Source organism: Heliconius melpomene, chromosome 13 (assembly GCF_056956725.1).
Source record: "Heliconius melpomene rosina isolate 202511_hmr_F chromosome 13, ASM5695672v1, whole genome shotgun sequence".
Lineage (NCBI taxonomy): Eukaryota > Metazoa > Arthropoda > Insecta > Lepidoptera > Nymphalidae > Heliconius > Heliconius melpomene.
This window is the reverse complement of record NC_140401.1, coordinates 12595737-12615906: the sequence shown is the minus strand read 5'-3', so window position 1 is coordinate 12615906 and position 20170 is coordinate 12595737. Positions and strand designations below refer to the sequence as shown.

At 30.9% G+C, this 20170-nt stretch overlaps 1 protein-coding gene across 13 annotated transcripts in view; it reads left to right on the top strand.

The window, feature by feature from the left end:
• brat (tripartite motif-containing protein brain tumor) overlaps positions 1-20170 on the top strand; it is a 349175-nt gene that overhangs the window by 306733 nt on the left and 22272 nt on the right. For 9 of the 13 annotated variants that reach the window (XM_085196078.1, XM_085196077.1, XM_085196081.1 and 6 more), the window contains one exon: positions 18249-18310. The exons of the other annotated variants lie outside the window; for them this stretch is intronic. In XM_085196078.1, the coding sequence (XP_085052204.1) occupies positions 18303-18310 (8 nt within the window). In that variant the 5' untranslated portion in view covers positions 18249-18302. The remainder of the gene's footprint in view (positions 1-18248; positions 18311-20170) is intronic. 13 annotated transcript variants of the gene reach the window in all.

Here is a 20170-nt window from a genome sequence, read left to right as displayed (position 1 = left end):
TTATATTTTAAGGCGTTTTTTTCTCAATAGTCGAAAAATTCAATATGTTAAAGACAGGTTAAGTAGAAAGGGTCTCTTTGCTCTGACGCCAGCGTGGAACGAGATGTGGCACAAGCTACAAGCTAGAAAAGAAAAAAAATATTAAAAGTTTGTGTAAATAAAATTAATAGATACAGACGGCAATATATTATTATATACATACATGTTGATGTATAACTTCTAATTATAATATGTATTTGTTTTAAGTATTGAAAATCATTTCGATTTTACCCACATAATATTAAATTTATTCATTTAAATAATCAATTTTATAAATTTAATTTTTGTTCGTTTCGTCCACGACCTCGTTGTACCTACGTATTTTATATATGATAATCGATCCCACGACTTCCGGTCTACCAGACAATACGAGTAACGTGACGTGACTTAAATAAATTGCTACAATGTCGCTATGGCTACGTAATATAATGTTTTACGAAACTTTTAACACCGCCGTGACTTAAATGGCACGTGTCTAATCTGTGTATACTATTATTACTACTGTCTATACTATTATTATAACCCTGAAGAGTTTATTTCTTGAACGCGAGAATCTTAGGAACTATTGGTTCGAAGTGAAAACATTTTTTTTTGTTGTGTAGTTCGTTTATCGAATAAGGCTATATAACATCACGTTAATCGATTCTCGATTCAATATTCGAATAACTCTACTGTATCTGTGGCCAGAGTTATATAGCTGGGTATAAATAAAATATTTTATAGATTCCTTAGTTATTTCCATTTCACAATGGGAGCAAAACTGCAAGTTTCAAGCTGTTAAATAATTTTCATTGATGTCTTAAAAAAAGTGATTTTTAATTTGATATAAAAAGAAAACAAAAAAATCTATATTATTATCTAAGTTGACGATTTAAAATAATGTTTTTCATATCATCTTATATCTTGTACCGCACCTAACAATTTGAGTAGACACAAAATTAATGTCCCAACCGATAATGCGCCGCTGAATCTTCTTATCCTTTGTATTCACGGACTAAGGTAGTTTATTTACGGCCAAGAAGCTTGAGCCTACTTCCAATCGCGATAATGTGAGATATTTATGAACTTCTATTTTTACGTATTTGTTGCTGATAAAATATTTGTAAATATTTGTTATAAATTATTTGTACTTAACGCGGAACTTTACGCTATATCCCGCATATAGCAGGGTAGGCAGAGGGAACCTAGTGTTAACCCATTACCCTGTTCGCTTGCATTCAGATGACATGTCTCGATATACGTTTTAATCTTCAGTACAAACCAAAACCGTAAATTTTAAGTTTCTAACTTACAAGCGTTCTTCATTTTCGCATGAATTTAGAAACTGGTGAACCATTGCAACTAATTATATTAATCTAATGGCATAGATAGATAGCTTCACCATAACGACAAGAATTTTTTTTCCATACAACAGACCTACACATCTTTACTCCAGACAAGTATATAAATCCTAAATGTTAATTCATATCCAATATACTAAAATAAACATATCCCGTATCAGTTCATCACAACTTCCCCTACCAAAGAAATTGACTGTCTCCAAATCCATATTCAAGACGTAATTACGCAATCAAAGCACGCTCATACTGTCTCTTCATTACAATATAAGCTGCTAACCTATTGTGATAAGGTTTATATTGGCTTGATAGAGCTAAGATGAGGTTGCACCGAGGTCAGTAGATTCTGTAGTCCACCGGGAGGCGTGACCCGATGTTTACGATTACAAACATGTAAATGTAATGAAACGCTTTGTTCTACATCCGTTTATTCGTGGGTGGTAAATAGGGTTGCCATGTGTGGTTACATCTTAAGTGAATTGGAGATTTTATATATAATTAGCTTTTACCAATAAGTGTTGTATGAGGCACGTGCTAGATTCTTAGTGTCCGAAGTAACTGACCGAATATATAATGGTTTACATACGAAACGACTAACGTTATGTAATATATCCTTTCTCTACTCTATAAATTGACTATCCAATATGACAAAATAATTTAATTCAAACCATTACTTCGTGAAATAAGCCAAAGAAATTAACCAAAGCTTGTCAGCATAAGAATATTAGTATGGATATGAATAATACGGATTTTAATATATATTCACTATGTTTTTAAATTGAACAACCATTAACTAGTAAGTAGATACATACATATCTATATATAGCCATCATTATAATTGCTATCATCATTCTCGGTCCAAAATACAAATATACCTATGTACGTTCATGTTTAAATATTTAAATTGTAAACAAGAATTTTACGATCATAATTTATTAACTTCAGGTGAAATAATACATAATTAATTATTAAATTATAACAAACAAGAGAAATAAAAACACAAATTATTTTAAACGAAACATGTGCGACTTTATTTTTATTAATAATATACATCTTTATACAAAGAAAAAAAAGCTTCACGTCTTTTTTCGCATGACATGGTAGGCAGAGACAGAGATAAGACAATCCGTAAATCTACTCAGTTTTATTTTGTTGTCACTGTTCTAATAACGGCTTTTTAGTATAAATATATTTAAAAACTTTAACAAAAACGATTTCATATAATATACTCTTTTCTACATACATTAGACAATCAAAATATAAAGCAAACAAAAGAATATTTGTTTAAAACGGCATGTGTTCTCCACATTATATAACAGCTTTTACAATACACTATTACAATATCTATAATCATTCATTATAATGCACCCAAGTTCCAATTTAATTCATCGGCTGAGCTTAATTCCTCAGTCCCCTGCATGTCTGACACGCGTCATGGCTACGGCTAGGGTGACCGTAACCAATTCACCCATACATAGCGTTCTCCCTCCAACATCAATCAAATCAACGGGTGCAAACGGGAGGGTAGATTACGGAATGAATAGAGTAATCCTTTCGTTTGTTAGCCAAAGGGGAATGTCTGTATTTATGTCCAGGGGAAATTAATGGGAACACTGTGTTGGAGTGTCATTTTATATATTTTTTAATAAGAAGAATTAATGCGTTGCCCGCAATTTGTATTAACAATGTGGTGCAGAGATAAAATATATGCATTTCATTTATATTTTGTTGTCTTTAGTTACTTAAATTTGTATTACGTTAACAGTAAAGTAATAAGCTATATATCTTAAAACTATTAATTTACTAATAAATGTGTTTTAGACGTTTCATTACAATGAATGAGTCACTTATTTCTAAACAGTTCAATTTGGGCGGGATTTCGCGACAACACGCGTATTTCTTGATGGCTGACTAAGCAGAAACGCTACATAAAACGGAACGTTAACAAAGGACTAACTTATCCGACAAATCGCGCATTACGCGCAACGAAACGCACAATAACGTCAAAAATGGCGCGAAAAATGACAGCTTTACATTCAAAATGGCGTCATTTGTAAGAGTTACACAATTTGTCGTGTTTACTTGTGGCGTTATAAATTAAATGGGGTTAATTAATATTCACCTGGTAATTAAACTTTTGGTGAGTGTTGTTTTTTTAATTTGATATTACCATGTGCTAATGTAATATAGTTAATTTTATATTCTATATGTGTAAGAAGGCTAAAGACAATAAGAAAATATATATTTTTTATAAATGTTCATATAGATTATACTAATGCATGAATTTTACGTTGAAATCTCTTACTTATAAGTTCTTAAATACTGAAACGAAAGTAGCATTAGGTAAAAAATTATATATTGTTATATTGTTATAACAGATAAAAAAAGGTCAAAACGTACTTGCACCTATACGAGTATATAGTCCAATCAATATATCTCAAAAACAACTTGTAAACATGTTATTAATAAAAAAACCCGTAATAAAATCACCAGCTACTGCAATTAAAACGCGTAACTACTACTTTGTAACCACAAAATGTAATACAAACTTAATTTTAACTATTTGTTAGATTATGAGATACACAGGCATTGCAGTGAAATGTCATATTTTTAATTAAGAAAGGAAAGTGATCCATTATACATTTTCAGCGTAGAAAGTGGTCACTAAGCAAGTCTATTTTATTCACTAAGTTATTTAATAGCTAATAATAAATATATGTATGTTACTTAAAACGCGACGATTGTGGATTTGATCTCTGCTCGGAGGAATGATTATATTTAATAAATTTTAATTTCCCTAGACGAAGACGAAGCGCGGTGTTAAGTTCCGCCTCTAGGCGTGCAATGTCTCGAAAATTCGGCGAAAACTGGAAGACGGAGTGTCATAAAAAGAGGGAGTATCCTTCTGCCTCCCCCTGCTTTGCGGAAAAAAGCGTAAAGCTTAATCATTTTTTATAAATTGGAACCTGTTCCTTTAGTTCAACAGTATTAAGTAGACACTTCTGTGTGACACGTGTTCAATCGTTTTTATAATATATAACGTTGGTTTGTCCGTCCATTTGGGGATATCGATTGAAACACTATCGTTGGGTGTGACAGACTGTTTGTACATATATAAGGGAAGCAGGGTGGGGGCGAAAAATCGAATAAGCATATTTGCACAACTAACATTGAAACTTTTGTTTTGCCTCGTTTACTACACTACAATCTATATACATATAATATTTATATGTACGGTGGTTTGAAAATGTTACTTATTACAATTATTTTGGTGATTTTAACTAATTATCATTACATATTTTTTTGTTTATAAAACTGTAGCTTAGTTGTCATGGTATTTTTACGTATTGAAAATAGAATTTTAATTGCTGTATATTTGCAATATCAGCTGATTAAAATTTAAAGGTTGGCACAATTTAACATGTTCTTTAACACCATGAACATTGCATTCAAAATACAACTAATAAATTTAATATATTGAGACATGAGAAAAAGACACTTTTTAAATAATATACCACATATAAATCAAATTGTTGTATCACGTCATATATATTATCTGTGCAAAGCTACCAACACACAAAAACTATACAATATACTGAGAATTACTTGTAATTGTGGCCATTTTTCAAATATAATAGTCCCCAGGGCTTAGCGAAGCTAATTTCTGTGTAAAAGCGATACACACGAGATGAAGTGGCAACATTAATAAAATTTATGTGCACGTACACACACTGTATCAACGTGATGGAGGGTTGCTTTGTTGTTGAACAAGGATAGATATACGTAAATATATGAACAGAAGCTACATTTGTCTCTTTCTAAAGTTTCTACAAGTAAAATGTCTGAATTGAACAAGGAATCGTGTTGTTAACTTTAGATCACGTTTGATATTATATTATAAAGTTTATCGCAACTGTGCTGTGCAGGCAAATGCAGACATTTATAAACAACTGGCTTTTCTGTTGCGGTTTCGCTCTTGTTGACTGTTAGTTATGCGAAACTTTTAAATTAATCTATCAGAGCAATAAAAAGTTACGTATAAAACTTTTGCTACCCCTTTTCATCCTCGAAGGGGTTAAATTTTGAGAAATAAATAGCACCTTTAGTATATAATTGGTGTATCACATTTGGCATTTCTGTCCTCAGGTGTTTGGGCTTATATTTTATATAAGCTAATATATGTAGATAAAATATTTCCAAATTATATACATATATCGTACAATAGATGAAACCAATTCACTACCCTTAAAAAATCGAAACACGAAACCAGCTTACAAACAAAAAAAATCAAACAATACCATCAAAAAGCCCCATAAAATAATAAAAAAACGGCCTATTGTTGATATGATACGTCATCGGGATTCGAACTGCACACCACGTAGCAACTGTTACAATATAACAGTAATAATAACAGTGAAAGCGTGCCTTATATAAGTATAATGATTTTATATAACTGGGGGGCCACCAGCTGCCCTCACATCTGCCGAACGGTTCAAACTGGATGTGCGTATGCGTACTGCTTTTTGCAACGCGTGTCACTTAAATGATTTGGCAATTATACTCTTATACACTTCTGTTATCTGTGAGCTTTTGTTTATTTTGTTAAAAAATGCGTTTTTCACTTGAAAATTCTTAAGTAGGTGCTTTCATTTTTTATTTCTATCAATTAATTAACTTATTTACGCATGACTTAGTTTTACATAATATAAAAAATCTTATAGGTGTCATGATAGCGACGTTATTGTTCAATAGGACTTCGATCGATTCCATCTTTGGTATATAGGATTATTAGTTACAAATTTGAGGATATCGTGAGGATATACTTTAATGATATGCAAAAACAACTGTATATTTTAATAAAAATATTTTATTATGTTCCTGTATCAAATACAATAATAGTTTAAATTTCACTTAATTACAAAAAAATATACTAATTTGGTTAAAAAAAATATTTTTTAACTATACATGTACGTATATTTAACTGGTTAACCGCGATAACTGATAACCAGTAGGAAATTTTATATGAAAACTCCACGTTGCGTTGGTTTTGTTTTTACTTGTTGATCGTTCAGCTGTTGATGGATGATACGAAATGATTGATGGAACGTTCGCAACTAATATATATTGAAAGGCGAATTTCTTTGTTATATGGAGGTAGAATGGATTTTACAACGTGTCTGTTATCTTTATTTATCTATAAGAGCTTTTAATTTTAACATAAATGTTTCAAAGTTTATAGGTAGCTGACTTTTTTAATAGTCTTTGCAGTTATATATTGGAATATCTTTGTAATTTGAAAACAATATAACACTTTAAAATTTTTCTTAATAAATCACGATAGGCAGAATGATCCTATTTTTAAGACACTTCGTTTCCTACTTTTTCATGATTTTAGAGATATTGCGTGTTGAGTGGTGGAACTCAACGCGGTGCTTTGCCTTTTGTCCTCCTTTTACCCCAAGTAACAATCGCAATATGAACATAAATAGCTTCATACAATGTTTGCACGTTCAAATTTAAGTCAAGGGAACAATTGAGATTTGAAATATAAATGTTTCATCAGTAGTCTTTTATATAAACCTACACATCGCATAATGGGCGGATAGTGAAGAACGAACTGACAAGATATTACGTCGTAAAATGCGGGGGGTACGTGAACAAAAACCGTACTTGTGTCATTAATTGTGATGAGAGCTTGCGTCTTAGTAAATAAATAAACATGTGAAATAAAAATAACTCATTAAGAAAATTATGATAGAAAGAAATATACTATTCATTATTTTTTGAAAAATATGCACACGTAAATAATATTTGACTACTTATTTATAAAAAATATGTTACGAAAAGTAGGAGAGCAATTGAGAGAAATTTCCGAAATTCCTACGCTTATAAAAAAAATGGAATTTTCCTTTTTTTATTTTAAAGTGTACTCGGCCATACCTAATTGCGGGCGACGACTAAACTTTCATGCCCAAAGCCGAATAATATGAAACTAATAGTCCAAAACCATTTATATTTGTATATTCCTTCAATAAAATATGATTCGTAAAGAGAACTAGAAAAAGTAAAATCAACTGTAATCCCTGAGGAGCTTCGACAATCGGCGAGAGCTTTTCATAAAAATTGATTTTTATTCGAATAAGCCGTTGTTATTATTGAATGCAAAAAGTTAATACGATTTGTGTGTGATCTTTGGGCCTTTTCTGCTATATTTGTAGAAATTAAATGCTTACAATATTTATTATATGAAAAATATGAGAAAATATTACTTTTCTAAGATATTAGTTTTTCCATTCATGTCATAATGTTCTATGTATTGATAGACGGTTTTTGTTAACTAATCTGACAAATAACCGAATTATATAACTGAGTTATGACTTGAAGAGTCGAATTTGTTATGGGTAATAAAGGTAATATAAGCGTGATATATAATCAAAGACTTTTGCAGCATTTTTATAAAATATTTGAAATTTTGGAAAAATTGAGTATTTAGATTTCTATAAGTGAAAATAGAAATACGACACTGAAAGATGCCCCAAATTTTAAACTATATGTACCTAATACTATAACTGTTTATAACATTACCCTCCTTTTTTTCCGCCGAATCGAATAAAAAAGTGGCAAATATTCGAGTAACAACAATAAACTTCAAAACTCAGCGCAATCAACTCGATATACCGGCTGGATATCCAATTTAATCAGTTAATGTATCACTCGATTTACTTTTTACGATCTGAAAAGCCACTGTTCTTTAAAGGCCACCCCGAATTTATGCTCCGTATAAAATAGTGCTATAAACTACTGGACAAATGAAATACGGCTACGAATTTGTTTATGTTTTTTTTGGTGTTCAATTTTAGTAGCACTTCGTGTTATGTTGATAGTAGCGTCAGTGTAATTAGTTAGTGAAAATTGCCTTTCCTTTTAAGCTCCAGCACTTCGAGCTGGGCTAATATTATTAGTATGTAGGGGTAGTGTAGAGTATGTGGGTGATCGATCAATTAGTATAAAACAACTGCTGTTAGAATCTAATATTATTGATAGATACGTTTTAGGTTTTACTAAATACTATATTTTGTCTTTTAAATTTATTAAATTAAAATAACCATAACATATTAAAATCTTTTTTTTTAATATTTAACAAAAACAAGACAAACGTTACAATTTTCGAGACATCGCGTGTTGAGTGGCAGAACTTAACGCCGCCTTTCATCTTGTTACCAGAGTGAGGAAATAAAAATATGTCATTCCATGACCGGAAACTAAACAACCGTCGCGTTTACATTCAGACACTGTGCCACTAAGCCTCGTCGGCTTCAATACACATGTAAAATTAATTCAATTATCAAATATTTTCGTTGAATCTCATCTTCCGCGTAGGGACTACCAAGAATACTGTATAAGCAAAGTAAACCCGAAGGGAACTTCTTAATCCCTTAACGTTTTATTGGCTTTCGTCCTAAAAGTTCCCTCAATGAATGTCTTGCGACAATCCGATTTTGGGTTAGCCGTAGATTGCTACCCATTGTCTTTTATTGCAGCCTTGACCCCCAATTTATTGTTTTCACGGTTTATACGTAATTTACTTTTAAATATGACGAACATATTTTTTTGTGAATGTATTTTTGTGTAAACTAAAAAATGCGGTTTTAAATGCGGTAAAAACTTTTAAACGCGGTTGTTTGTTTGCACGCCTGTTACCAATAACACTTAGGGTCAATATAAATAACTATTTTTATTTCACAGTGTTACTATATAAAATGGACAGTTTAATCTCATTCTTTATGATCTACAATCGACAAGCGCGCTTGTCCGACTCGCACTTGGCCGGTTTTTTATTTACTAAGTAAAATCTATAAAATAACGTAAAGCCATACACCACGAGATATAAAACTAAATCGACTGATATAAATTTCAGACTATCTGAAAATATTTACGGTCTGCACACGTCACACATAAGAATTAATTTCACGTGGATGCTTCCTCTATCGGTTATTGATTTTTTATATCTGAACTAAATATCTGTACGAGTTATTAGATTTTAGTTTTGCTTCCTATGATAAAAACTATGTTGGATTTATTATGTTCTATGTAAATATGAGAAGATGAGGATGATATTATATTTAAATTGTTTTTATTTCTCGCTCTCATTAGACGAAGCACGGCGTTAAAACCTGCTAATGAATACGCAATGTCTCTTATTGCCACAGAAGCGGCGAACGGTGTCTCTGGCATAAAAAGTATGAAATTGTAAATAATTTTTTAATGTAGATGACATATAAACGCAAATTCTTTACTTAAGTATAACGGAGAACAACAAAGTAATGTCTCATTCTAGAAATAAGGTATTTCATTCAAAGTAATTTATATTTAACCTAGATGTAAGTACTATCTATTTAATTATCAGTAACTTTATCAAACTGGGTCTAGTGTTTCAGATAGCAAAGTATTACCGGTGCGTGTTTGCTTAATTGATTTTTACTATGCAAACAATAAATGCCAGAATCATTATATTAATATGATATTTATATGAAATTGTAATTCCCAAATTGTGAAAAAAAAACTATTTTTTATAATATCTATACGGAAAATAATTTTTCGTCCAACGAAACCACAGGGGGCGCCAATAAGGCCATCTTATATAAACATATAAACGGATATTACTTAACTAAGTAGATTTCTAAACGAATTATATAAAGGGAACAGTTGGTCCTATGAATTAATTATGTCTAAGTTTCCTCATATTACGGAACCTTCGAGCTTTCAAATATAAATTTCAATACGAAACTTGAGTCGTTTTCAAAGATTATTTTAGTATAGACCTTAAGAATATAATCTTAAGAGTTACGAATTTATTATACATATTTTACCCGAAATGTAGAACTTTCCAAGTCGAATTTGGATTAAATTGAACAAAAAATATTGCTTTAACCATTCATAAAGGAATTTATCTATGAATACGTATTATTTTTAAAATTTTATTTTCGCACATATTACCACGCCCACGATTAGGATAAGGTTACTTAATTTATGTAATAGCCGCTACAGTAAGACAAAGCGTGAGTTTGAGTAGTTCTTTCCACTTACGCTGTATGCGGAAGCCTGAAGCTAATAAAAAAACCATAATCGTAAAAAGGGCGTCAATAAGTCCTCTTTATTAAAATCATATAGATATGGCCTGATGTGGAAAAAACACCTGTATTCAGGGAGTTTACAGGTGAAAAATTACTAAAGTATGGATATTATATTTTATTTTCATATAACTTAATTAGTCATATAAAATTATTATTTCTTTCTATAAAACTATGAAAAATACTTTCGCTTTCGCGCGAATCATTTATGACTCAACAAAGTTTTGTCATAGTATGTATGGACGATCTTCGAACCGGGCGACGCTAACTTTTACGCAATTAATAGTTCTCCCATCAATATTTTATAACTCATAAAATATTAATAACGAAAAGAAATAGTAACTTATAAAGAAAATTATAGATTTTACTAGTAGCATTAAATCTTATAATTATTAGTGCCTGATCACTTTGATTCACACTTTTAATCCATCAGGTGCGGTGTATTTTTATAGCTTTACGCTATATCCTGCACATAGCAGGGTAGCCTAAGAGAAACTGGGACACTTGCCGCCGAATTCTCGAGGCATGGCGTGTCGAGTGGCGGAACTTAATGCCGCATAAAAATGAAAATATTTATAATTTCATTTCCTCGAGTGGATATCGAACCCACAACCTGCCACGTTTACATACAGTCACACGCTTGAGCCCCTGCGTTGCGACTGTCCTCGAGTGTATTTTATAACATTTATTACTCAGTAGCTTTTACTTCAGTGAAATCATATATTAATTATCATATATATATTTACACTAGTGTTCCCCGCACTATCTACACTAATATTATAAAACTGAAGAGTTTATTTGGATGGACGCTCTAATTTCAGGAACTCACTTTCTTCTTACTTAAGGTTAAATTTTTAAAATATTTTTGTGTTTAATAGTGATATATTCAGGAGGGCTACGTTAACTGTTTCAATATAATCCATTGTAGTAGTATAAGTTATTTCTATTTCACTACAGGGGCGTAGCCGCACATAAAAGTTAGTTATTTATAACCTTTTTCTTGAACCGGGTTGTAAATGTTGAAACAACACTTTTATTCACATTTAATGTCAACATTTTCATTCGATTGTTAAAACAATATAAATTATGCCAAGTACAAATTGACTTAACATAATTAGTTAGGTACTTTTCGAGTTTTAATTAACCCACGAATACACCAATGTTATAACTTTACTTTATAGGGCTTTCTAATTTATTGGCCGCCTGACCTATCGTCTAGTTTATAAGGCGCAGGTCACAGGTTCGAGTTCAGTTCAAGTCGAGCCTTATTCGGCTTTTGGTAATAATAATTGGTTGTATATTATTGTTAGTGAAAATCAAAGTCAAACTTTTAGTAGAACTACAATTAGAAAAGACAAATATTGCATGTTGAGGTGCCGTACAATTTAAAGCTAGGTAATTTTGAACGACTAACAAATGTAAAGTTAGACTGGCGGTTCATTAGTTCCTCTGCATTGCAAACTTTGGCGATTTGTTTTTGGATGTTAAGGAGTGTTCTAGAAAGAGACACCCAGTGTATTCTTGTATATTAGTTAGTGTTTGCTAAAGCCGGAGAATTTAAACTTTCTGTTCGTTGTAGAATGCAATCACTTATTTACTTTATTTTCTCTATTTTTCTTCAGAATTTCACGCTTCTTCCCGAATATGAAAAAAGGGGGTAGGGAAAAAATGACTAAGAGGAACTAGTGTTTTTTTGCTAAAACACATAAATTTAAGTAATCTAAAAATATAATAATTTACAACCGATGCACCACGTGACTATTCACTACATATTCTGTTTCCTAATCTTAAGTGGTTTGTATACATAAATACATAAAAGAGCATTCCTATATTAATCCTGCAAATTATCGTAAAGTTGGCACCGCGTGTTGCAGATGTGTAGAAACATTTGTACCCGTCAATATTGTAAAGGTGCGTTCACATGTGGTAGTTTTTGTCACCTTTTAATGGGAATCGGAAACGGTTAGAAAAAAAATATAGCGAAATCTCTATTTGTTTGTTTAACGAGCGTTATTTATGATATTTGAAGAGAATGTGAAAGACTTTTGTTATAATAATACGAGCCAAAGGTCGTTGGTTCGAATGTTACAAAAGGGTAAAAGTAACTTTTATTACCTACACGCTACATCCTGTATATAGCAGGGAAGGCAAATGAAACCTTTTTAAGACGTTTAGTTTCTCAATTTTCAGGATATTGAGTGTTGAGCGGCGCAACTCAACGCCGCGCTTTGTTTTATTATCATATTAATTCTAAAACCATCGTGTTTCCAGCCTCTGATGACTATAACTTGAAACATGACATGTCGTTAATTATTTATATTTTTTTCTTTAGTCTTTTTTTACCTTAAGTAGAATGAAAAAGGATGGCACGGTAAAATATAGGATTATATTAAACGTATTTGTTTATATGCTTGAACTAAAAAAATATATAAGCTTATAATTAACCAGCTAAATTAACCCTTTGACTGGAAATGAAAAAGAAACAAAAATTTCACTTAACCTACTTTACTTCTGTAATGGAGACTATAACTAACTAACTGTTGAAAGTATGATAACTGTCAAGGACCGATTGTTTAATAGAAAAAGTTTTATTACAAGTATAATAAGTTATTTTATTCTTTTATATTGAATTTTCTATAGAAAATAAATTCTTTTTTGACATAGAATTTCTATTACATTTTAAATAAATTATGCTTTTGTTATATTATTATTTAGTTCCACGAAGTTACTGAAGACCATCGGGGGTCAGTGGAATCGATGCTCACATCCAGAGACTTTTTTATTTCCCAGCTCTTTTGAGGCGGAATGCGACATTAAGTTCCGCCACTCAACACGCTATATCTCGATTAGGACTGATAATGGAGTGTCTTAACACAAGATCTCTCTGACACTAAGAAAATATTAATTATATTAATAACCAACTCGTAGAGGTGTGAACTCGCTACAATAAGAATTGCTCAAGCATTACAATAAAGCGGTGTATTATTTATCGAACAATCGGTTTGATTTGATCGATTATTCGATTTTCATGCGATCATGACTCGTTTGATTATATTGTTTGCGAATGTAAAATCGATTTTGCTATTTTTGATAGATGCATTGAATTTGTCCAATTTCGACATGTTTCACATTGGAATATCCGGATTGTTATATAACAAGAAATAATTAATATCAGTCTTAGATATCGTATACTCTGGCCTAGTTAAGCAACCATCGGTCTAGTCAGACATAGATGGGTGTGCAGATGACCTAATACATGTTGTGGTGGACACGCTTAGATTCTAATCTAGAAATTTAAGAGAATTGTTATGATTTATTATTAGATGAAAATATAGTATGTCAATTTCACACAACCATATATTTTTTAAGTTGGTTAAAAATAAATTTTAGTAGACGCCAGTGTTTTAAAAAAATGTTCAAGGCGTAAGAAAAATTATGTACTCGGTGATTAGTGAACAAAGGGCTGGCTTCCAATCTGCATTGCAGTACGCATAAAGTCATTATATTTACTTTCAACTTAAGGATTTTACTCTATTCTCACTCTATTCTCTACTTTCCGGAGGTATAGATTTCCTTTGCAACTTCACACTGGGATAGGCAAAGGGAACATTTCTTTCTCCACTTTCTGACGAATTTTCGAAGTGTTTAAATAACTAACATTACATTATATTTAAACTTACAACTATCCCGTGCTAAATACATTGTAAACGGTTTACGACGGCGTCAATCTTATATAATGAATGGCCTATATTATTCTCATATCAAGTGTATTAGATAGAGCCATAATAGAGCTCCCAGTCCTGGTCTCGAAGTCTTAATTACCATTTAAATGAAATTGTATCGTTCGTGTATTGAAATCTATACAGATAGAGCAAAGGAGAATATTGAACAATATTTCTTGGTTGTCCATAAATTAATATCTTAACGTATATTGTAAATCACACAGCGGTAGTTGGTGGCCAGAAAATTGTAAACTAAAATGAACTTTTAACAACCGATCTCCTACTGTGGAGGATGTTTATGGTCTAAATATAATAATTATAGTGTCTTTATAATTCCCATAGAATTAGATTTGATAATTTTGATAATATGGTATATTGATACAAAAATGTTACCAATTATATAAAGGCGTCAAATTATACAAAAAATATGTGAGAATAAATATTTTTAACAAAAAAGGAAAATTTGTAGAGGAAAAAAATATACTACTAACGGACTAAATGCTTGTAGAGAATTATGAGATGTAAATAAATAAAAAACTTCTAATATACAAAAAAAACTTGTCTAACGTAGAAATGTAACCTGGCACCCATCCCACCGCTCAACAACAGAGGTCAAATTACAAGGAACTTCCATCACGAACACAGAAATATGCGCCATTATGCAGCAATTGGGGCTTCGTGCAATAAAATAATGTATTCGCAAGTGAATTTCAGCATTGCTCATAAATATTAACAGTTCCTAATAAACCTTTTTAATTTAGCAATATTAAGTTGATTACTCAGTTTATATATGACCCAATTGCATGTGACATTCTTGTTGTACGAGTATACACGATATAATTATAAAAAATAGAAAAAGAACGTTTAAATATTATTTATAAAAAAAAGGTTGCTCCATTCAAAACAATATAATTTTAATACGTGCCATATTTTTTAAAATTTGTATCTAAAATCTATAACAAACGTACATCTGTCGCATCCATTATTTTAACAGCCAGTTACAATTTATAGGAGCCGTAAAGCCATTTCGCATAAAAACAAAACATTTAAAGCTGTACCAAAAAAATCGTTAGCCGATTAAAAAAATATATATAAAAAAAAAATATGACGTGACGCCAGATGTTTCCGAACAGCTGATCGAACGGATATTGCCTGTTAAGTGCCGAAGGAACTGTTATAGGGCTTTTACGCTAAGTCCTTGATGCTTAATGAAATCCTGAAGAGATGAAAAAATGTTACAAAGAAAGTAATTTACCCAGTTTTATACAAATATAGACAACGGTGTACGAAGTAGATTCAATTTACAGTGAAGGCTGGTTATACGCCTACGTAGCACATAGTTCAATTTAATATTGCTAAAAGTGAAATTTTGCAAGCTTGCTTAAAGGTCACGTAGAAAAACCCAAACTAATTTTAGTGACGTGTTACGTATATAATAGTTTATATCTGGATTAATTCTTTTGATACTTTTTCCCGAAAGTGCGTTTATTAAATAAATAATTCTTTAAAAATTTGAGGAGTGTAAAATTGTAATTCCACTTTCTGATAAATAGAAACACATGGCTTCCGATTACTCGAAATAGTAGTTCTCCTGAGCTTTATAATATTAGTATAGATAATAATTTTTCCCCCTAAATATTTGAACACATAACTATCAGTGACAGTGTGCACACGTACCTACCAAATATATTTGCACATTATTCGAGATGACTGTGACAAGAACTATAATCCTAAACTTTTAACCTACTTTTAAAAAAGGTTACGTACATTTTCAACATATTGTTCGTTCCATCTCAAGTTACCCTTAATGAGGTCTTCCAATCGAGTGTTTTTGTTTGTTAATCAATTTTAATTAATTACCCTGTCAAGAAACAAGGCCGATGGCTAAATTATAAGCGTTATCCATTTCACTTTAAACGAAATTATTTTTATATTGATGTTATACTATTATTTCAACGTGATAGACTTCAAAAGCTACTTTTGTAAATTCTACAATTTCTTATATCATTTTTTTTGTTAAATTTTCATTTCTCCTGCAAGACAAGCAGAGAAGCAAGACAGAGAACCATGGTCTGGCAACCCACAGTCCACGCAATAACTCGAATTCGGGCAGAAAGCTGAGGACCTAGGCCCCTAGCCCGCAATGATTATAATTTATCAATGAAAACAACATCTCAGGATTGATCTCAAAGTTGAAGCCAGTTTATGAACACGGGACGGGAAAAATAATTCCCCTAGCAACAAAAGTTACTAAAACTCCTTTTTTTACAGTCAAGCAAATGCAAGTAGAAGTAAATAGCTAAAGTCAAAGTCGTGTTTGACAAACAATACCGAATTTCTAATTGAATTTTGAAACATGTTTTAACACGCCCGAGGTGGAACATGAAGGGACGATTACTTTTGCTTCGTAGCCGTTAAGTCGACTTCATGTTTACAATTGTGCTGTGTTATACTTATTAATGAAAGAGTAACTTCATTTTGTATATAAATTTGTATTATTTAATTAAATTGTGTAAAATTTAAATAAGTTAAAGTTAAATTTAATTTCATTTTACAAAGTAGTAGTGAATCCTACTGGGGTAGTGACAATGAAGAAATTGGAAATCAGAGTTATTTATAATATACACATTTTTTCTTTACATATATTTTATGTATCTATAATTCTATCGACACCTAGCAATCTTATAAAGTGAGTTTGTTTGTCTTTCGCTTAAAACTTAACAATAATATAGATAATATGTATATAACAATAACAAATTGGCTACAATTTTGGTAAAGATTTTGTACAATTTTGATATAATATAACAAATAAGCGAACGCGAAGCCGTGTTTGAGTTGCTGATATTTAATATTATAACTTGTCGTAGGAATTGTCTTTATTTAAGTCTGTTTAGATTGTACACTATATAACGTTTACTAACATACGATATTTCATTAAAATTAATATAAACAGTCAAATATTTTATATAATAAATAAACGAAGCTGAAGGAAGAAACAAGATTAATTTAAGATATACAAACATGACTAATTTCGTTTCAAACTCGAAATCTCCTAATTTCTTATTGAAAATCTCTCTAAGAAACTTTCATAAAAGTCACCTTAATTAGCCGCTTGGATTAATTAAGAGAAGTTTGCGGACAAGTTCGGAATAAAAAATTAAAAACGACTTCGTTATGTCATACCTTTTGATAGCTATTATATAATGGGATAAAAAGTATCTACATAATAAGAAGATATACATTTTCAAAGGAAATACTAGAAATATACTGTGTCGTTATAAATTTCAAAGATATTCTTGATATTTGAGTAAACCTTATAAGATTTGAGATATTAATTCTAAAGATAAAACTGTCGTGGTGGAACACTAAAAGAAACTTTACTGTAACACCTCCGGGAACGGGAAAAATCAGATTTCACATTTCATAGTTCACGGAAAAGAAGTTGCGGGCCGCTACTAGTTATGTTAGTTCCTTACTAGCGCCTTTTGAACTCACTTTATGCTCACATCCCACCAAACTCCATTATTCCAACTTTTATTGTCACCATATCGAAATTACGTAAAATATTTAGATTTTAAGCAAATTCCAGCTCTAGTCTATTACATGCTATAGGGACTTCTAAAATTGCACTAAGTGAAAAACAGTATTGTAGTCAAAATATCGTACCAATTAAACATAACAAAGACTCAACGTAACATTGTAGTAAAACAGTGTCATAACTCTCTTTTATTCCTCGAATAAGAACAATAGAAATTAGATTCCAAACGCCTTGTAGCTCGTTTACAAAACAAAATTATAATTATATACATTGGACGAACTTAAACTGCTTCAAATGAATTGGATATAAAATTTTTATTTTCCTTTTCCTTTTAATAACCAAGTCTTTCAGTGGGAAAAAGCTGTAAAATGAGAAAGCTTTCATAATAAACCTTTAGCAACGGGCTTTTGTATACTTTTATTTTATATTCATGTGTTCGTAAAATAGATTTTAATTATGTTTTTTTTTTTTCATTTTACAGGTAAGTGTTACACTCTTTGGACAATCTACATGGAGGTGATTAATTTTCAGTATAATGCACAAGTGAGTTATGTTTTAATCATAGTAAAAAAGTAATTTAGATAATTTAAACCTACTTCAAATACGTATAAAGTAGAGATTTTGATAAAACTTAGACTATTTACATACCAAATACTTTGAAATCAAAAAGGATCATTTCGATATATCTTTCAGTTGTCTAGAAAATTATGGACTATTATGCGAATATATACTTCTATAATATACACTTACAACATTTGGCACACGTGCTTGGAAGCCAAACTAGATCATCATACTCAAATATTATTCAATTTTTACATATATCAAATAGTTCTGTCACTTAAATAATGTAAGAATATTTTATGTTTTATACGTTTCTCCAGATTTTATCAAATCCATTGTATACAAAAACGAAAACAAAACAGCCCAGCATATCTACATTGCTATAACAGGCAGAGGAAATCTAGTGTTAAGACACTCAGCTCCCTATTATTCGAGATATTGTGTGTTGAACGGCGGAACTGAACGCCGAACAGTCTAATCTTTGTTTACCAGAACGAGACTGCCTATATAAAGTTAGAATTATTCATCTGTTAAAACAGGCTTTAAACGAATGTATATAAATAATAGGACAATAGTAATATTATAATGAACACAACGCTGCAATGTTCATATACTGGGCTCTAATTTATAATTCAGTACACCTCTATCTCTAACTGCACTGAATTATTTTGTACTAAGTATTTAGTTTAAATTTACAGAGGGAAGCTTTCAAATCTATTTTTAATATTATGTGCATAATTATATAATTATTTATCAAACTGGTATATACTTAACTGTCTGTAAAAACAACGACTATGAGTTCGACTTCCATTCGGGTAAACGAATTGATTTCACTTCGCAAAACGTCAGAATCAGTGCCAAAAGTTTCAATCCTTAGCTTTGTAATATTAATTAAAAATCAAGCTTGTTTTTTATTTTAACTTTTACATTGTTTTTTTTTTTGTAGTGCATTGTATTTTATAAAGCCCTTTCATTTGATATCCATATTTGGGGAATTGTATAAAAAATTATAATTGCCTATCTTGTTGCGGCGGCCATTTTGGATTAACTACAATACTGATTATATGTAATTTTTGAATTTATGTAATTTGTTATTAGAACTGAAGTCGTAATCCAAATTTCAGTTCAATCGGACACTGGGAAGTTGGTTTTTCCCATTTGAGCTTACAAACACACTAACTAACGCGACAAGTTATATAAATGCTTTTAAAAGCAGTGCTATGAGAAAAGGAATTATTGATTAAACTTTAAAATACATTAATAACAAATTGTTGTATAATGAATATTTTACACAATTTGGCAAATTAAGGTTAGACCTAAAATTTGGTGCCTGGCACGGTTTAAACCTACAAATATTTCTACCTACATTAGTCGTTTTGTAACACTGCAGTAAAGGAATTTTGTACAAAGACAATATTATAATCATGCTTTTTAAAGATAATTTTAACTGAAAATACGATGTTTGTTGTTCTATTCCCTCTTGGGATATTGATTATATTCAAACCTACGTATTATTATTTTTGTGCTCTGGTACACAAATACAGACGTTGAGCTCCACTACTCATCACGCAATGTCACAAAAATTGGCAGAAAAGTCAGGATCAAAGAACGTATGGCTAGGTTCACTTCGCCTGTCTCTTATGTGAGAAAATAATAGTTTTTTAAACTGATATTTTGGACGTAGTTGTATTATAAGTAGAAACATAAAAGCACAAAATAAATTTATTTTGAATGATAAACACAAAACCTAACTAAAAAGTCTATGTTTTAGGTTCACTTAATAATTTGGAAGTTTCGTCCCAGCTCATACATTATTTATGGCGGGGCGAGATTTGCATCGTT